This window comes from Mizuhopecten yessoensis, unplaced genomic scaffold, assembly GCF_002113885.1.
Source record: "Mizuhopecten yessoensis strain PY_sf001 unplaced genomic scaffold, ASM211388v2 scaffold715947, whole genome shotgun sequence".
NCBI lineage: Eukaryota > Metazoa > Mollusca > Bivalvia > Pectinida > Pectinidae > Mizuhopecten > Mizuhopecten yessoensis.
Window position 1 is genome coordinate 9,037 of NW_018479871.1, and position 21,450 is coordinate 30,486.

General features: G+C 36.4%; 1 protein-coding gene across 1 annotated transcript in view; it reads right to left on the reverse strand.

The window, feature by feature from the left end:
• Positions 1 to 10,046: 10,046 nt before the first annotated feature.
• Positions 10,047 to 21,450, reverse strand: part of LOC110441426 (E3 ubiquitin-protein ligase TRIM33-like) — a 16,766-nt gene continuing 5,362 nt past the window's right edge. The window contains exon 2 of the mRNA XM_021484556.1: positions 10,047 to 14,454. Within this exon, the coding sequence (XP_021340231.1) occupies positions 12,452 to 14,425 (1,974 nt within the window). The 5' untranslated portion in view covers positions 14,426 to 14,454 and the 3' untranslated portion in view covers positions 10,047 to 12,451. The remainder of the gene's footprint in view (positions 14,455 to 21,450) is intronic.

Here is a 21,450-nt window from a genome sequence, read left to right on the forward strand (position 1 = left end):
AACTGTATATTATTATACCTCTACTGAGTTTTTTCCTATATCAAAACAATACCATAAAATCTCCTATTTCCCTAAAATCACCTTAATCACTCCATCTGAGGGCTACTCCCTCCCCAAATTAGGACTACTCTTTGGAAGAAAGGACTGCTCCCTGCAAGAAAGGGCCATTCCCTGCAAGAAAGGACCACTCCCTGCCAGACAGAGGACTTCTCCCTTATGCATATTTGGAGGAGGAGCTTATAAAATAGAAACCAATGAAAACATTGGTAGGCGGGGCCTTTTCCGTGACGCAGATGACGTCACAATTTTAGAACCAAATGACAACAGTGAAAATGGCCACCTAATGAAGGCCGTTTTGATAATTTTACTAAAGAGGAATTACAGCATACTCTGGATGCTTAAATACAAAAGCTGTTATAAAGACTGCAATGAATTTACTTTAAACTTATTTAACAGAACGGAATGCCGGAAGCGTCGACGATTAGTAACCACAGAGGAGGTGAACGCAAGTCTTATGCAGACCTTAAAAGAGTGGATGGGACTAAATATGCTAGGAAATCAATAATGACTATTAGGTACAGTCTACAAAAACACTTCTTGAATGCTAGAAATGAAGTTATCATCAACGACGATATATACAGAACTTCCAATAATATTTCGTTTGAAATAGTTCAAAGGAAATGAATAAATAAATTCATTTGTTAAATTGCCTTTAATAATCTGTTTCGTTATATTAAAACAGTTACAGAATTGGAAATTCGGGAAATAGCAAATGTATGGTCATCCTTGGTGATAAACTATTTCCCTCGACGTCTTCGCCGCCTCGGGAAATAGTTTTTCACCTCGGGGGCTATACATTTGCTATTTCCCTCATACCCAATCTATAACTGTACAATATATTGATGATTCAATGTGACAAAATAGTCACAAAACTGTGTCACTCATCTAGCAGATACATGTATCAATAACGGGGACCTGTCCGTGTGACATAGTTCGTACCGTGCACTTACTATTAGTTCACTAAAAATAACAATGCGGGTTGTTGAGAATCATCAATGTGTCAACAATTTCTACACTTGTACCTAATTCAATTAGACTTTACAAATACGGTTACCAAACCCTGAGGTTTTAATGAGTTATGGCCCTTTCTAAACATCGGGAAAATGTTGTCCAGACAAGTCCTCCTTGACTTGTAGGCCAATTTCAACGAAACTTCATGCATATGATAACTAACCCCTGCAATTGTGCATCTTGAAATTACTTTTTTTCATTTTTACTTTTTATGGAAGTATGGTCCTTCTCTTTTAATGTTTTGTTTTCACCTATATCTATGGACTTGATACTCACCACCATAGTCTTATACAGGTGTACATTGCAAATGATTTGTTTAACTTCAAAACTTAGGGAGAAACGGGATGTACTAGTAATCCAGTGGCTTACATTTCTAGTTGCAAAATAAATAAAGTTTAAAGGATAAATATTGAGTGTTTTTGTCCGGGATATGACGGAAAGATATATGGGGACGGGGGTGGTACATGTATAAGGTTATACTGTCATAATTGTTCCCGTCGTTTCAGAACGAGTCGGGTGACCCATATTCCATATTCTTTAAGTATTGACATTGTCATTATTTTATCCAAACCTCTAAGACTCTAACAGATTTTCGAATCAATGTGAATGTTTATCTACCGACATAAACGTATCTTTTGGAACGGTAACGTAAATGCACAATATTTGTAAATTTACAGTTTCATATTATAGATTAGATACATGTACCGGTGTAAACATAGTTAAATACGATTTATTGAAGATTCTATAAAACGATCAATGCAAAAATTTTGTTCTCTTCATGTTTTATTTTGACGAGGAGCCTGAATTAAAACCCACCATTTTATTAATACGAGTTACCTCCCTTTCATTAATTATCGAAATTCCGAAGATGTTAAACCACGAACATTAGATCGCTCAAAAATATTGAAATTGAAATTACACTTCATAAGAATTAACAAAGATAAAACTCTTCATCTAAAAGTTTATCAATAATAATTTAAAAAATCATTTAGTATGAGCACGGACTTAGATAATTCCTTGGTATGAGCCATTGGAATATAAATGTGGGTTAACATTATACACAAAGCTTTGTGCCAGAGACATATAAAGCCACTCTGTAGTATATACGTCTGTTTGTGCTGAAAAATGTATATATGTTGGTCAAACTTGAAAGATAATAACAATCTGTATTAAAAAATGGAAAGTTTTTAGGTTTCATTGCGTTGACGAATACTATTATACAATTATGAACTTTTGTGTTGGTGAATATAATGTGATATGAACCTGAAAGAGTGATATTAACCGAGGCGAAGCCGAGGTCAATATCCCTTTTTCAGGTTCATATCACATATTTACCAGCTCAAAAGCCCATAACTGTTTTATTATATGCTTCAACAATAAAATAAAACAAAACAAAACTCAAATCTGATTTTCGTACTCGAGCCTCCGTGTAAAATTTAGCCAGGTTTGGATTCAACAGTTCAGCATTATAGCTTTCGAAGGCATCGTCTAGGTTCTTTTTCTTAAGAAAAGCATGGAGGACATGCACTGCGTTTTTAATGGCCTTTTGTATGTTAACAGCATCTTTATCCTCGAATAGTTTTGGTAATTTTCTGTGGTTACGGAGGAGAAACGTTCGCCAGCAGCCATCTTCTTTTGTCGTCTTACAGATCGCGTTCCAGTCTAACTGCTCATGCGCTACGATAGGTTCCGGGAAAATTCCATATAGGCTATATTTAGAAATCGAAATTCACCGGATAACCAGTCTACATGAGTTTTTGAGGACTGGTCACGTGTATAGGATCCGACCAATGTAATTGCGAGCAATTTTCATGCATATAATAACTACAAGTATGAGACGGTTCAATACAGACGTCGGATACAAGAAATACAAAATATATAAGCCTATATATATTAAAACCAGGGACATATAAAGCATGTATTATATACGTTTCTGATTAATACATACCTGATCCTAAATATAATCATGTTAAGATAAAGAAATCAGTTTCTGTAAATGTATAAGAATTTGTGAAATTAGCCTTTATTCACCTTAGCTGTGAGTTGCGTTGCAAATCATATTTCGAAGTGTATGCGTATAGGGGGTCGAGCGTCCGAGGCGCATAGCGCCGGAGTTTTATAGATGAAAACAAAAAACTTTTTTTTTACTAGGCCCCAGAAGCAATATCTCGTTCATACTTATATATGATTAATATTAAACATTGTACTTCACTTAGTATTTTTTTTCATTTAGAATTCTACATAAACCTTCGAAATTTTTCAATGTGTATATAGACATAACAACACCATTTTATCAGACTAAAATTGTTAAGAAGATTGTTTATTTACTAATCATAGAAATACATTTGAATACAAATACATGATTGAAAAAAAAATCTTGTATGCTACGCCACTGGCTGTAGATAGGACGTTAAAACATATAAAACCAACCATGTGCACGGTGAGGGCGACATTGTGTATATACACCAGACAGACATTTGAAGTCACCACTAATGGCTCAAGAGATCATCAATCGGATAGTCACGGATGACCTCACACTGACAAGTATATCACACAGTAAAGTAGACTGTCGTCTAGGAATTACACAACAAATCATCGTGAAAAAAGTCAAAGGTGAGCTGAAGTTCTGTTTAAAAGAAGACGGAAAGAGTATACAAATAACAGGAGACTATTTTAACTGTCAGAGAGTTTACAGTGTATATACAATTTTATACATGTCAGATATTACGACAGATTGTATCCGTCATACTTCATATCACATACGACCAGTACATCAGTCTATGATGAAATGTGAGGATCGTTTACAAACGTTCCAAAACTGGCCCCAACAAATGCGTCAGACTTCAAACGAACTCGCCCGTAACGTTTTTTTTTTTATTCAGGACATAGCGATAAAGTCACCTGTTTCATGTGTGGAGTACATTTAAGCCCCTGGATATCCTGCAATTTCGTCGAAATCGAGCATAATAAGTGGTCGACCGATTGTATGTATTTACAAATGGTCATACCCCTATACCTCTAAGGTTACACAGCATCGTGGTAATTTATAATGCAAATATTTGAGGAGAGACTTTATTCCTACATGATAAATCGTATCGAGGAAAACGTTTATAAGAGGAACTTGTTATGCCTAGCTTATGCATTGAGCGTGACAGACGTCATATCAAAATTGTATGTGGAGGATGTGTGGAGGGTCAAGCTAACCAGCAAGGACATGCCTGTGTCATGCTTGATAGTGAAGACATAGTAGATGGATATTCTGAAGAAGCCCTGTTAACCGTCAACCATTTAGAAGTGGAGAAACTATGGCATCAATTTACTATTCAGTCCTATATTCCTTCACACGTGTTACAACCTTTAATGGAAGAGGGGTGTTTCCGCTCTGAAGACTATGTGAAACAACATTTCAGTAGGAACATTCTAAAGTTGGTGAAGAAAATAGACATTGTCAGACTGAGCCTCTTTGTTTGATATGTAAACTGAAATCAACCACTAAAATGGCGAATGAAAGAACTTATATCGAGACTCTTTATTTAATTTTGTGTATGCTTGTATCATCAATCACTTGAAAATGATGTTATAAGACATTTTATAGAGGAAGTGAATCGATGGAAAATTCACAAAGAAATCAGAAACGATTATATATCAAATGTGTCTAGCTCTGATGGAGAAGTGGGAAAACTAAAAAATGCAACGTAGAAGAAGATTAATGAAATCATTCAATCTATGTTAGAAAGTCGCTTCATAAAACCATAACAACTATCATTTTTTATTCATTTATGTGGAGACTTTGAAGAGTATGTATTCGTTAACCCATGTATTGTAATTAAAATGTTACCCGAGTGTCTGTCTTGTCTTCATTATATTGTAAACGTGAACATTTCGTCAGTATGAATATTTAAATAATTAAATTGTGTGTAAACGAACATGCTTTTTATCATTAAATTTATATTTTAACAAAATGTTAGAACAACAATGGGTTTTTATAACAAATATATACACAGCACTCTATACAGCAGGTGGTTCACATCTAGATAACCTCAAACAATTTAAAGATTATCATCCAAATAAAAGTAATGCAACCTCACACTACCTGATACATTTTAATGATTTTATCTCACTAACACTCAAAATCTATACACATCATTTGTTAAACATTTCACAAGTTAAAACCGGTTTTGTTTCAAGTAGTACACAATATTTGTAAAAGACAACTATAAAAACACACCATTCAGTTTTGCATAGTATGAGGTAGTTTGCTTTGAGTATTTGTCAAACACTGACCGTTCCTAAAACATGATTCCCAGGTTAGTCGGGGAAAACCTGCCTGGAGCCAACGTTGTGTATACAAGTAACAAATTATCGATCGCAAAGTCGAGGAAGACCTCACACTAACGACCATAGCACAGTTGCCCCGGTTTTGGTACGATGACTGTTTCATCGACATGAAATAATGGCTACCGAATGGAATGCGGCCTATTTAAGTTATCATATGTACATACCAATCCAACAACACCATTCAACAGTACTTACAAATAGACGAAGGCTTAGTCCAATAGTTAGATATAACAATGTGTATGCATAAGATTGACAAAGAAGAAAACACAGTATGTCCAATCAGACAATTTTATAATCAACAAAATATATACACATCTTTTGTTAAACATTTCACAAGTTGAAACCAGTTTTGTTCATATGATATGTTATATGCAAAAAAAGGTTATTTAAACAATATATGGTACAACCTTTAAATAGAGTTGTTTTACAATGTTTTTAAGTAAGAAATTTTAAGTAGTACACAATATTTGTAAAAGACGACTATAAAAACACACCATTCAGTTTTGCATAGTATGAGGTAGTTTTCAAAAGATCTACAACAAGAAGATATAACTGATTTTTTCCCCATCATTTAATTTTTTTTTTAAATAAATTTCATGAAATAGGAACAAAAGTATAACTTTTCACAAGATACTTTAAAAACTAAGGTAGTAAAATAGTTTTTTTTAACATATTGGCACAAAGTTTGCCAAAGTATGACACCAGTTTCGTCAAATAAAATTTCAAAGTATATCATTTTCCAAATAGTGTAAGGAATGTGAGAACGTTTTCACACTTAATTTTGTTCACAATAATACTTGAAGCTAAAACATCTTCATGAAAGTGGTTTTGTCAAAGTAAACAACAAGGTACAAAATGAATGAAAGAAAAAAACAAATCACACACCAGACATTTTGTTAAACACAGAGTAAATTGTAAGAACATGAAGTATATACATCAAAATTTAGATAGGATGCCATATAAGAACAATACATAATCAACAAATATTTTCATTCTGTTTTGTAACGTAGGTAGATTTTGAGTATTTTTTACATATAGGAGGCGGAATAAAGTAGATAGGATTTTGTAATCAGTTAATAAAATCTATACCATATTTAACTCATTGAGACTTCTCACCCTAAGGCATTTTTAAGATATGTAAACAATGTTTAAGATAACAATCAACAGAAGCTACATTCCCAAATGTGTGAAATGATATCCACTCAAGCAACACCATGACAAAAGGCTAAGTCCAATAGATAGAGTAACGTCTTCAAGGTTATACATACAATTTGGTAAATAATAACTTTTATAATCAACAAATAAAACAAAAACGCCAATCTGTTTAGAAATTTTTTGCATAGAATGAGGTCATTTTAAAAGATCGATTATAACAATATACATATGTAAAATGTAGAATTTTCCCCCATAATTTAGTTATTACAAAGTCTTTTTAAGTAAAACTTTAACAAATATGAAGAAGATTAAAAATATTTTGTTCAAGAAGTTTACATTACCTTATACAGATGTGTCATAACAAATAACATTTTATAAGATTCGCTGTCATTGTATAAGAAAGGTTATATCTTTTCAAATTAAACCTTTAACAGACGTAGTACACAGTATTTGTAAACAATCATGAAACGTTATGGAAACAGGTTTTTGCATTATATGTGTTAGTAGTATAGTTTAAACATAGATTATTTTGAAGATTTACAACAAAGATGTGGAATGTAGAAAATTATTTTTCATCATTTGGTTATAACAAAGTATTTTCAAGTAAAATATTTAACAGATATGAGTCAAATTAAAGTATTTTGTTCAAGAAATTGACACAAAAGTATCACAACAAATAACTTTTCATACGATTCGCTCTCATTGTATACAAAAAAAGTAACATAATTTTAGAATATAACAAGTCTCGCAATGGTTTTATTCAAACTGTACACCAGTTCAAGTAAAAAATTTAACAGTGACAGTAAACAGTATTTGTAAAACAATCAGGAAACGTTATGTAAACAGTTTTTTGCATAATATGTGGTAGTAGTATAGTTTAAAGATAGATTATTTTGCAGATTTACTACAACGAAAGTCTTTTCAAGTAAATTTTTTAACAGATATTAGTTAAATTAAAGTATTTTGTTAAAAAAATTGACACCAAAGTATGCTGACAGACATTTTATAACATATTTTTATTCAAAAGTATACTCTTTTTAATATAAAACCTCTAACAGATGTGAAAAAGTTTAAAATTCTCAGCATTTTAATCAGAAAACGTCATGAAAACAGGTTTTTACATAGTATGTGACAGTTTGTTTTAGTATTTATGAAGATTTACAACAACGAAAGTCAAATAAAACCTCTGACAGACATAGTAAACAGTATTTGTAAAACCATTTCAATCAAGAAACGTTACGAGAACAGGTTTTTACATAGTATGTGGCAGTTTGTTTGATTATTTATGAAGATTTACAAGAATAAAACTCTTTTCAAGTTACATTTTTAACAGGAATGAGTTAAATTAAAGTATTTTGATAAAGAAATTGACACACAATTATCTTGACAAACAACTTTTCATAAAATATGTGAAAACAGTGAACACCAACAACAAAGGTAAGATACAAGATACATCAAAGTCGATTTAACTTTTGTCATGTCGGCTTTCCGCAAATCGATTCAAAGCTACCAACTTTCGGCAGCGGCTGAAGACATCATCATGTAATCATGACGCAGTACAACTAAAATACAATATGATGTATATATTGCCAAATGGATGGACTATACGCAGGTGGACGGAGTATCGATCCCTTTTCACCCCCTGTTGGAACTATTTTAGACTTTTTGACAGAAGCATATCACAAAGGGGCAGGGTACAGCACGATTAATACCGTGAGGTCTGCACTCTCATCCTTCATTTCTATAAATCGACAGCCATGCGGTACATTACCGATTATTAAAGATTTGTCAAAGGTGTGTTTTAATTAGGACCAGCATTACCAAAAAGCAGAGGATTTGGGATTCTTTAGATTGTACTGGAGCATATAAAAAGTATAATAGTGAAGGATGCTACACTGAAAATGCTGTCTATGAAAACAGTGGTGTTGTTGGCATTGCTTTCAGCACAGAGGACACAGGCATTGCATTTAGTGGCTATACGAAATGTGACATTAACTAAAGACAGTGTTAAAATCCGATTCGGGGATGTATTGAAACAGAGCAGACCCGGTTTTCACCAGGCAGAACTCCTTTTGCCAGCCTTTGCGGAACAGGAGCTGTGTATAGTCCACACGCTTTCTATTTACATTTTTCATTAGTTACCAGGAATCACATCGAGCAGTGTCTAAGGCCACTATAGCCAGGTGGATCAGATGTTTCCTTGGTAGTGCAGGGGTTGATATGACTATCTTCACCTCACACAGCACTCGTGCTGCAGCCACCTCAGCAGCATCAAGGGGTCTTTTCCGCATTCCAACTATTCTGAAAACAGCTGGATGGAATTCCACTAGTGTTTTTGGATTTTTTTATAACAAGCCGTTGGTACAACAAGCAGGACTGTTACCAAGTGAGAGTGTCCCTGTACCATAGATAAACAGTTTAGTGTAATGTATAAATATACCTTATTAGCATGTGGAAACTGTAATAACTCTATCCTAGACCTAAAACTTTTGATATGGACGATGCATGGTATACATTTACTTGTGCTTCATTCATTATGGAGTGACTATTACTGTTTACAACTTTATGCGAGTGTGCAGTCGATATCTCGTTTGTTTTAACATGTATGAATTATGTGTTGAGTTTATTTAGTACACAGGTTAAATTGGTTTTCTTTGTTTTTGTCTTTTTTTCTGGTTTTATTTTACCAGTTCGGAAACACTCTCTTTGAACATCTCATGTGACCCCTAGTTCCGACTGAGAAGAGAACATAATTGTTAAATTAAATGAGACTTACCTGTAAGTTGAAATTTGATGTCAATTCTATTCTCTCCTCTTCTCTCCTCTGCAGGTACATAGGGGTTACATCCCACCCTTTTTATTACCCTCCCTTTGTCTTTAGTTTATATATGTTGTGGAGGTTTTTCAATCTGGTACGTTTGAGTGAAATATCTCTTTATCTTATAGTTATTACCAGAGTCTGGTGCACTGGTGTAAACCAGTGCACATTAAGTGTTTCGTCACTTCTTTGAATTATGACTGTACGCATCTCATTTAACCCCTATGTACCTGCAAAGAAGAGAACAGATTTGACATAAAATATCAACTTACAGGTAAGTCTCATTTAATTTAACAATAATAATAGTTACATTTTTAAAGCCCGATAGTTTTATTTCTGTGTTATTGTTCTATCGGATTTCGATTTTATCAAATAAACATTTTTTTTCAAAGCCTTCTTTTTTACAATTACAATTCATTAATTAGGCTCCACCCTTTGCAAGTAACCAGCAGAATTGGTTGAAACTTTCACATTATAGTTATGTCACTATGTAGAGGTGATTTAATGAAAATTGCAGCATCCAATTAGACTGGGGAAACTGAGGGAAATCCCCCAAAAAAACAATTGTTTTAAATTTTAATATTTTCCATTTTTTTGGTGTGTGGCATTGTTCGGAGCAATAACAAGAAATAAATGAAAAGAAGCATTGTTTATTAAGCATACAAATATCTTATTTACCACAAAATATATAAAACACGGTAAACAACGCGTTTTTTATTGGAATTGTAGGGATACAAAAGTGATTATCTACAAGCTAAAAACAGACAGGACACAAAGTTCCACACAAAAAGAGTGAACAATTGAACAAAATATTCACAATGGCTTCATAATTAATTTATTTTAGATTTTACAATCACTTAACAATCCCGATGAGAGTGCAGAGGGATACAATTCACGTAATGAGTTAACTCTTTTTACAGACACGTAAATCAAAATGATATAAGTTATTCAAAAACAGTATATCAAAATTTTCAATTTTTTGTTCTTTTATGGAAATAAATTACTCCCAATCTTGTATAGTTTGGACATTATTCCACATCCCGCTAGCGCTTTGCATATCTACATGTCAAGTATATAATTGTAACCAGAGGCTATCTCATGATATGCCGTTCTCACGTGCACACATTCATACATTTTCCTTGGGATTGTGATAGTTTACAAACACTATTTTCACGAAAGTTAGAGCACTGCATTGGTCAACATAATTTACCCGACAGAGCGTAACTCGCTCGACAGCAAAACCCGTAACGACCTCGAGCTAGTGGACTGGTGTAAGCACGTGATAGGTAAATGTGATGTCCGTACATGAAACACACTTTCGGGCTGCATTCCATGTGCTTCATAAATGACCTTCATGAAGTCGTCTGGTCTCATGTCAGTGTCTTCCCGTTAGTCAATTAATGTCTTCATATCGGACGCTTTATTCCTGAAGTACGTGTGATTATACATTTCGAAGTGAAGTCTCGATTTCGGTTGTTAACATATCATCGTCACGCAAATTGTTTACCTGGTGTAACGATAATTTATACTACGGTATTGAAATGTCAGATACGCAATACGGAAATGACGTCACGAAAATACGATAAGAAAAATAAGTGTATTACGAAGGGTGAGAAGTCCTTAACATGACATAAACATAAACTCTCTCACACAAACAATTTCAATTACTCATAGCTAAGCACTACACGCACCAAATTTTACCATTATTTCAACTCACTAAAACCCACAATCATCATCATCATCATTGTCCTTGTCAAAATAATCAAAATTGTCATCATCATCATCAACATAATCACCTTTGTCAAGATAATAAAAATCGTCACCATCATCCCAATAATCATCCCGATCATCATCATCATCATCATCATCATCATCATCCTTGTCAAAAATCATCATCATCAAAATTATGATCACAATAAAATGACGTGATCACTTTACACTCAGTCATCAATAGAATTTATAGAAGAGTCAATTCTAGAAATAGAGTTGGATACAAGTATAGTATGATTAAACATTGTCATTCATATAAAGGAATGTTGTTGGGTTTTTTTGTCACATGCAGAGGCTTTCATCTCTGCATGCTAACTATCAAAAAACACTATATTTCTTTATAGCAACGCAATGTCGTTGCTACAGTAGGGCATTTACGCATGCGCACTGGAAAAATCGGCACCAGGAAACATAGACTCAATTAACGAATATGATGTTTATAACAAAAAATGATAAATAATTTAAAGTTATTTTTTTACGTTTTATGAGGCCAGAAATGACCCATAACGCCCAAAGTCCTTGTCCCAAAACGGTAGCATAGAGTTTTCTGGTCTGTTTCAATAATGTAAGTCGAGTGGGGTAGGCTAAATTTTGTCCATTTTACCTCTTCACTACATCTTCCTCAACGTAGTCTAATTTATGTCTAACGCTCCTAATATTAAGATGAAATATAGAAATCTCGCCAATTGCAAGTGCCGGACCAAAATTGCGCTCAACATCCATATGCTGTAATGATAGCATTAATAAAATCACTGGAAATTCTTAATTTCGGAAACACGAAAAAAATATAATTGTTGCTGAACAATTAACTAAAATATAACTATGCAATTGATGAAGTAGTTTTAACCAATAATTTACACCAAAACAAAAGGTGATCAATTACTTAATCACACATGTTCCGTAGACTTTCTGGCTGGTGAGCGAAAACGTGTATAGAAGTACATGTAGAGAGAAACAGAAATATAGTAGCTCTGTGTGTGAATTTTAAGATGTTTCGAAAAAAATAATTATATTCTATTATATTTTTCACACATTTTCCAATATATGTTAAATAGCATATGAACATACATGCATCACTCAGCCACTCACACACACAAATCATCCCCATTCTCATCCTCCTCCTCCTCATCATTACATTATCATCTCCATCCTTATCGTTATATCATGATTATGATCATCAGTATCATCACACCATTATAACTATCATAATTTCACAATACTACATGTATTATATATGCCAAATATGGTAGTTATAAAAACAATCGAAAGCGTACATTCTCAGAGTGAGTTGTGGATAGTTTAATAGAGTTGAAATAAACGGACATAATTTGCATCCTCTTCAGTGATTACACACATTCTTCCACGAATAGCTATTGCCCAGGGAAGAAACATCCCATTCCTTGACGTCAGGAGCTCTTTGGCATATGTACCATCTCCAGACATCTCTACTACGTTGTGTGAATCTAAACCACACACATATATGTTGCTTGTTTTGTCCATGTCTACTCCTGTCGCCCACTTCACAAGGCCGAATTTCTGCACAACCTTGGAACGTTTGTCACCTGAAAGCCTTGACAATACAGCATTTCTTTCGATGCCTGTATAGCCACTTACTAATATGTCTCCATTTCTTGGATCATGAGAGAGGGAACAGACACAATCAGTATACTGATATAACAGCTCAGCACCACCGTCTTGTGTCAATCTGTACACTTCTGCTGCTTCAGTACCAACGACAAACTGTCCATTGATATGGGTGATTCCACGAAGCAATTTATCATCTGGCATGTTGATCTCGTATGACAGTGTAAGTTTTGAGTTCTCCACTTTCAGGACATTGACACCTCCCGGACTGCTAACAGCGACCGCCACCGTGTTGTTGTTCACCAAACACATATCCCAGGGTTTTCCATCTATGGCCAATTCATCCAGGTACTGTCCTTTGTCTGTAAACAGTTTCAGTTTCTGGTTGTTGAGATCACTTACCACTATATGATCATCTGGAAGGTACACAACACCAACTGCATCACAATCGACCTCATCTGACCTAGTCTTTATGTTGAACTTCCTTATTTCTTTCACACAACGTTCTAAATGCAACAGGGTTGGTACTAGTTTATCATGACTGCCAGGCAAACATCTAGGTTGTTTTTCAATGACAATATTCCCCATAGCGTCATCACAAAAGGTTTCAAGTCCTGGTTCGGTATTATGCTGAATATTGACAGACGTGAACGATTCGTTCATCTCCATGACCAGGGCCTTACACGACTCCACTTCTGCCTGTCCTCTCTGATACAACACTATCGTCTCAATGATGACGTTTTTCTTTACGGCTGTGACGGACATCGTATGTGTATTCAGCATACCGTTCATTAGACGTTGACACTGCCGTAGTGATGCTTCGAAAGTCCTTTTTTCTTCTTTGAAGGATTTGATCAATTCATCTGTGACCTCTTTCTGAAGTTTGTCCAGTCGTTTGTCAACTCTTTGGCGTAGCTCTGTGATACTCTGCAAAGCAATTTCTTGGTTCTCTACCATTGTTTGGAGCTGCTCGTCAAAGTCCTTTACCAATGATGCCATGACATCTGCCCCAATTTTCAGCGCTGCCTGCATGTCTTGTAGCTGTGATCCAGTCTTTAACATATGAAAATACTCTGTCGATGTTGTCACCTGCTCACAACGCCTGTGGTCTTTGAAGACACATATGTTACAACCGAGCACTTTATGATCCTCACAGTACCAAACTATATTCTCCCCATGTTTGTCACAGTGAGGCACAGAGGTATTTTGATTTGGTCTACTGTTATCATACGTGGTAACATCTAAAATATCACATTCAATATGTATGACATCGTGGTGATCAACTTTACAAGTCTCACAAAAACCGGATTCCATTTTCTTACACCAGAACTTGGCAGGATTGGACATATTTCCTTTTGATTGACAGGGTGTGCAGTACAGTGGATCAGACGACTGCTCCTTAAGCTTGATCAGTTCTTGGATCACACCATTGGTTGGGAACTGTTTAGCCCAGTTTTCCTTTGTTTCCGCTTGGTTGACAGGCGTAGCCAATCCTCTACAAACTGGACACGGAAAGGATGTCGCCGAAGCTATCTTGCCAGACAACTCCTTGGTGATGTAGGTCCCAAGACAATCCTGACAGAAGCAATGGAGACATGGTAAGGACTTGGGTTGCCGAAGTCGTTCCAGACAGATTGGACACTCTAGTAAGTGTAAGTCTAGTTCCGGAAGGGGTCCACCTTCAGCCATTATGAGGTTCAGCTTGGTTCAACTTTAACCTGAAAAATGAAGATATGCATACGATTATTAGATTTATATATTACTATTGTCTCCTAATCTAATGTACAACTAACCAAATTGAAAATAATATTAAGAGTCACAATAAAACAAGCAAGTTATTTAAAAAATACTGTCAATCAGACATCTTCTAAACAACACTTGTTGTCGATATCACATGATATCAATCAGACATTATTTTAGTTTGAGTCTCCTTTGTCCAACAATGCTCCCGACCAAATTTGGTCAGAATCTAATCTGATGCTATGGACTAAAGCAAAACGATGGCTGGGCAGATGGACAAATGGATGTTGGACTAAGGAAGCATCTCTAAAGGACAGGAAGAGTTTATATAGGCTCATTGGGCCAGCATCCCTCACGTGGTATTATTTTCATACTCGTGGCCTTAAAAGTGGAAAAAGATAAACTTAAAGGCAAATTATCATTACCTATGTCAAGTAATTCAAAAACAAATGTAACAGCTTTTCATCCAAATATCATAACTTTAAACCATTTGTTTTTGAGAAGAGGTTTTTTTAATGTACACATTTGACAATGTGATCTTGATAGTGGGTCAAAGTCATTCATATGAACAGACATGATAGTTCTTCATCTGAGCATGTTATTGTCAAATTGCACCGTCCTATACCTTTCGTATATAAAATGCATTTGAATGTTTTCAACACAGCTGACCCCTTTGACCTTAAATATAGGTAAAGGTCATTTATTTGATCAAACATTATATATCTTGATTTGAACATGTATCTGATTAAATATTAGCTAGACCTTTTGGTTATTCAGAAAGAGTCGTTTAAATGTGTTAAATGTATTTGAACCCTGTTTAATATAGTGTTGTAGCTCTTTTTCTCATCATGTTACAGCTTAAATAGGCATGTTGGTTATTTGCAAAACACCTTTGAAATGTTTTAAACACATTTGAACCCTGTGACCCCTGAATATGGGTGAAGGTCATTGATGTTAACTCCCGAAGCAGCTATTCATCTTAGCCTGCTACTGGCCAAACATCATCACCCTGGACATTTTGGTTATTTATAAGAAGTCGTTTATACAAATAGTTGACGCCGGACAGATGGATGGATGTGGTGTCATGGCATAAGCTCTTCTTGCGATGTGAGCTAAAAAACAATAAAAAATAATCTCATCCAAAATAATAAAAGAGGCCAAAAGGGTAAAGGTCTGTATTGCTTACCTGGATATTTAAGTAATAATTTACATGCATGTCTTTAAGTTCTTGAAATGTTTGATATATACTGAACAAAAAAAGAAACGCACAAAGTCCCCCCCCCCCTCCCCTGCAGTAAACCTTAGCTGTAAGGAAATAATGGAATATTTGGTCAGGTATTACATCAAGAACGATCTCCCTTCTCAACAATCTATCCTAAAATTAGCCAAGCGTGACGATGTCATTGTGTGACTTTGTGAGCTTCTTTAGTCCATATCACGCGGCGTGATCAAGCCAAGCCGGAGTTTTTCAAACATATAATCTCAACGGATACTCTAAGTTCAGCAACATTCATTTTTCACGTTGGGATTTTGATTTTGCCATTGACTCAGATGCCACACTTAACGGAAATTTAGAGGGGTAGAGTAATTGCGATGTTGATGGATGGTCATAGCCAAACTGCTGTCGCACGGCAGTTTGGTGTTGACCCGTGTACAATTAACCGTCTCTGTACACGTTTCCGTGCTACTGGGCTAGTTTCCAATCATCCCAGGAGTGGTCGTCCGCGTGTAACAACCGCACGACAAGACAGGGCGATTCGATTGTCGCACTTGCGCAACAGATTCAAGACTGCTGTAGAGACTGCGTCGCATACCTAAGTGACCCAGGCAGACCCATTCGTCCTCAAACTGCCAGGAACCGCTTGCGTGCCGAGAGATTCATTGCACGTCGACCTTATGTTGGGCCACCTCTGACACCACGGAGGCGGCAAGTGCGTCTTGACTAGATGCGCAGACATGGCCTGAATACGTTTGGGATGCGTCGATGGAGGCGTATTATGTTCACCGACGAGTCTAGATTCTGTCTGTATCGCTCAGACGGAAGAAAAAGGGTATATCGCAGACGCGGTGAGCGTTTCGCCGACGCATGCGTTGTTGAACGCGATAGATTCGGTGGGGCTTCTGTAATGGTTTGGGGAGGCATCTCCCATGGAGCAAAATCCCCCTTAGTGGTCCTGGATCAAAACCTCAATGCCGTTCGATACAGAGACCAGATCCTCCCACCACATGTCCTTCTACTTCTCAGACGTCATAGCCTAATTTTCCAGCAAGACAATGCTCGACCGCATGTTGCCAGAGTCTGTCGTGATTTCTCACGGCAAACAACGTTCAGCCTCGAGCTCTGGAATGGCCCCCATATAGCCCCGACATGTCTCCCATTGAGCATCTGTGGGATGAGCTGGACAGGCGTATTAGGAAATGTCAAAACCCCCCAAGTAGCTGCGTCCAGTTGATCGCAGCATTAACACAAGAATGGAACAACATTCCCTTAAGGCAAATAAATGTTCTCATGAATTCAATGCATAGAAGAATCCGTGCAGGGATTCGTGCAAAAGGTGCCCACACCAGGTACAGAAGTGTCATTTTGTTTTTCGCAGGTATCCCACTTTGAGTAACTACTGATGACACGAATGACGTCACACAGACTTTTCTTCTACAGTATTGTAAAGAGTAGACTTGTCCCTTCATATTGATATAAACTTTTGTACAAATTTCCCAAAATATCATAGGCTATGGTAGCAGTATAGAGTAGAAATGGCCTACTCTGATAAACAAGGCACATGTCGAGGAAATGTAAACACAGCGGATTTACCCTACACAACACATGCATACATGTATATACATTTGTCAACTGCATTACATTTACAATACATATAAAGTACTGAGAAGTGTATAAACCTCTTTTTTCTATGTATGTCACTTGTGTGAAAACCATGGTTACCACATCAAAAATTACCAAAAAATGCTATTTTTAACCCAAAATTTGACCCCCGCAATTAGTAATTTTTTTCCAAAGCTCTGTCTGAAATAAAAGATAACCTACCTGGTTGCAGAATTATCTGGGTCCGAGTAAAGTTGTAAAATTTGATTTTTTGCAATTTTGCGTCGTGTGCTGTTGTCAAAATTGTACCTCCTGTAAAGCTAGCTTTTCATGTGTACGCACCCTTTCGGATTATGGCCAAAATTTTATTCTCGAACCAAAAAAATCTTCTTTCTTTTTTACAAATGTGAAGCTCACCTAGCCCACTTCATCATGCTTATACTAATTTTAGTAGTTGTATGTTTTTATATTTTTTTCATTATACATGGGTTAGCCATTTAACAAAAATATCACCCATGGCCACAACCCTCTACTGTATACTGCTACCTTATACATCACTTTCTTTTTCCCAAAATTAATTAAAACCTTTTAAATGTCTGGTAAATAAGACAATGAACACAACGATGTATCCGTTTCCTTTCTCACTTTAATAGTGACCAAGTAATATGAATTTTCCTGACAGGTTTATTTACCAATTCTGCTCTCAAACTACCAACAAAGGGAGGTTATCTGAACAAGAGGCCCAGAGGGCCTGTATCGCTCACCTGAATATGTTTTAAATAATTGGTATGAAGTAAAAATATAGCACTCCATGGTAGGTGCATATAAAATTTTAGAAAGATCCATCCAGTACTCGAGATAAAGCGAGAACAAACTTCAAACAGAGCCCCACCCCTAAGCCCTAGGGGGGGTGGGGGGGTCATACCCACCAATTATACAAAATTGAGACCCCTTTGTCCAAGGATGCTCCAGAAAAATCCCTTAATCCCGATGGTCGAAAAAGGATTTAAAAGGTTTAACCTCTATTTCTCCTATTGGCCCCCGCCATTCTGCCCCCTGGGAGACCACATCCATTGCATATACAAAATTGAGTCCCCTTGGCCCAAGGATGCTCCAGACTAAATTAGGATAAAATCCCTAAATCCATATGGTAAAAGAAGGATTTTAAAGGTTTTACCTCTATTTCCCCTATTGGGCCCCGCCTCTCTCCCTCCAGGGGGGTTAGACACACCATTTATACAAAATTGGCTTCCCCTTCACCCAATGATGATTCATACCAAATTTGGACAAAATCCTGTCATTCGTACAGAAGAAGAAGGTATTTGAAGAATTTGCTATGTTTCCCCTATTGGGACCCTCCCTTCTGTCCCCAGGTGGGCCACACTCGCTGTTTATACGAAATTTAGTCCCTTTTGTCCAAGGATACTCCAGACTTAATTAGGATAAAATCCCCTCATCCATATGATAGAAGAAGGATTATAAAGGTTTTCCTTCTTTTTCCCCTATTGGGCCCCGCCCCTTAGGTCCTAGGGGGGCCACACCCACCGTTTATACAAAATTGGTTCCCCTTCACCCAAGGATGCTTCAGACCAAATATGGAGCAAATCCTTTCATTCCTACAGAAGAAGAAGGATATTAAAGAATTTGCTATATTTCCCCTATTGGGCCCCGCCCCTCAGCCCACAGGGGGGCCAGACCCACCATTTATACAAAATTGGTTTCCCTTTACCCAAGGATGCTCCACACCAAATATGGAACAAATCCTTTCATTCCGACAGAAGAAGAAGGATTTTAAAGAATAATTTGCTATGTTTCCCCTATTGGGCCCNATTTTAGTACAGTTTTATTTTTAATTTTTTTTTACATATCATTATACAGGGGTTAGCCATTTAACAAAAATATCACCCATGGCCACAACCCTCTACTGTACTCTGCTACCTTATACATCACTTTTTTTTCCCCAAAATTTAATCAAAACCTTTTAAATGTCTGGAAAATGCGACAATGAACACAATGATGTATCCGTTTCCTTTCTCACTTTAATAGTGACCGAGTAATATGAATTCTCCTGAAAAGTGTATTTACCAATTCTGCTCTCAAACTACCAACAAAGGGAGGTAATCTGAAAAATGAAAACTTGAATAGGTTTGTAGTTTTCATGAATAAAATTTCTTTTTGGGTGAAATATGATGCCTTGATATCATGTGCATGTGAAAAACAAACAGTTCAGTGATACTATGATGTTACTGTCTTGTTTGATGACGTCATAGTAACTGTGATGTCATCATAACTATGACGTCATCAATGGGCATCTATGACATCATCGAGGATCACTGATATCAAAAAATTGAACACTAGGAAACCCATCTCAACAACAATCTAGCAACAGACACACTTCCGTAACCAATGAACGGCACAGAAATGTCAGACATTCTGAAACATCAGACAAGTGCCACCATAGCAACCGTTATTTACTTTCCTCGCCTACAATTGACAGTGACCCTCAGAAATTGTTCATTTAACATATTTCGCTAGAAAAAAAGATTTTCTTCAGCTGTAATTATGGAAATAAAATGTATTGACATTACTGACTTTGCTTATTTAATCTGTATGCTGAGTCAAGTGGAAAAAACATCTAAAATAGTGTAATTAGAATGAAAACAGATATTTTACCCATTTTCAGTAAATACAACTTTACGTATTAGTAACCATAGCTACCGGGTGCTGAACTGAGTGAAACAGACTGAAATCTAGTATGAATGCATCCGGAGATAGCCTGTGAACTATTTGATGTTTGTTATCAATTTTACCAATAACACAATTGACACATATATAACAGTGTGAAGTAGGAAGATTTGAAGACAGTGTGTTATGTAATTAGAAATGGTAATCGTGAGAACAGAATTAAATAGATGTCAGATGAAAGTGAAAGAAATGAAGACAGAGTGTTGAGAACAAGGAGTTATTGTGAAACAAAATATGAATGGTTGTGTGGTTGATGAAAGGACAGGAAGCTAACTGGTCGGTCATCTAAAGAGGAATGGAGATCTGGTCAATTAGTAATAATTGAAGGTACAGGCTGGAGCCCTGGGAACCTCTATTGACCACCTGATGGCTGTCCATCTACAGTTGACCAATATAAATGTTAGTTAACTAATTTGCATATTAGACACTTCTTAGTTTTTAGTATAAGTGAGAGATACAGAGAGAGAGTGTGAGAGAAGGCAGACTAAGGTACAGAGAGAAGGCAGACTGAGGTACAGAGAAGGCAGACGGAAGTACAGAGAGGCAGAACAGAGTCAGAGTAGGAAGATGGAAAGTGAGCCAGATTAGATCAGGATTGAAAGTGAGCTAAGACAGAAGGTGCTAGCAATGGTATGCAGAAGTAGGAACTGGAAGTTGGCAATAATAAAGAAATGAACTGGAAACGGACTTGAGTACTAATTCCCCAGACCGAAATCGGTCACATACTTGGTGGAGAATCCGGGTAGGGGTATCTATCAACCAAACCCCATGCCTTTACATCCATTTACATGAAAGTATCGGAATGGAACATCTAGTGGTACAGTAAAATGGCTAACAAAGACCACAGTACACCTGTGTTGGAAAAATTTGACGGTGTTACAGATGCAAAAATATGGTTGGGAAAATTCGAAAAAACTGGAAAATTAAAAAAGTGGAAAGAAGAAGAGCAGGCGGTACAGCTATGCCTGTATTTAAAAGGTACAGCAGAAAAATGGCTGTATACTCAGGATGAGGCCATTCAGGATAATTACCAACTATTGGCAGAGAAATTTTGGGAAAGATTTTTCCCCCAAAGGACATAGACAGGCCTAGGAAAGTGCAAAAGTTTCTAAGTCTAAAACAACAGGGACAAGAGATAGTTGCATTCGTAGACTAAGTGCAAGCCTTAGGAAAGGGACTTGGAAAGAAATGAGGCTGAAATAGTAGACATTATCATCAATGAGTTGGACGACACTGTGAAGGCGTTTGTGTTGGGCAAGGAGGCTCGTACACTGGAAGAAGTGGTCAAATATGGGAAAATGGCAGGAACACAAACCAGCCAACGTTATAACGCAAGGGAGGAAGGAAACACATTAGATGCCTTAAGACAAGAACTGTCTGCTCTGAGACAAGAGCACGAAAGTAATAA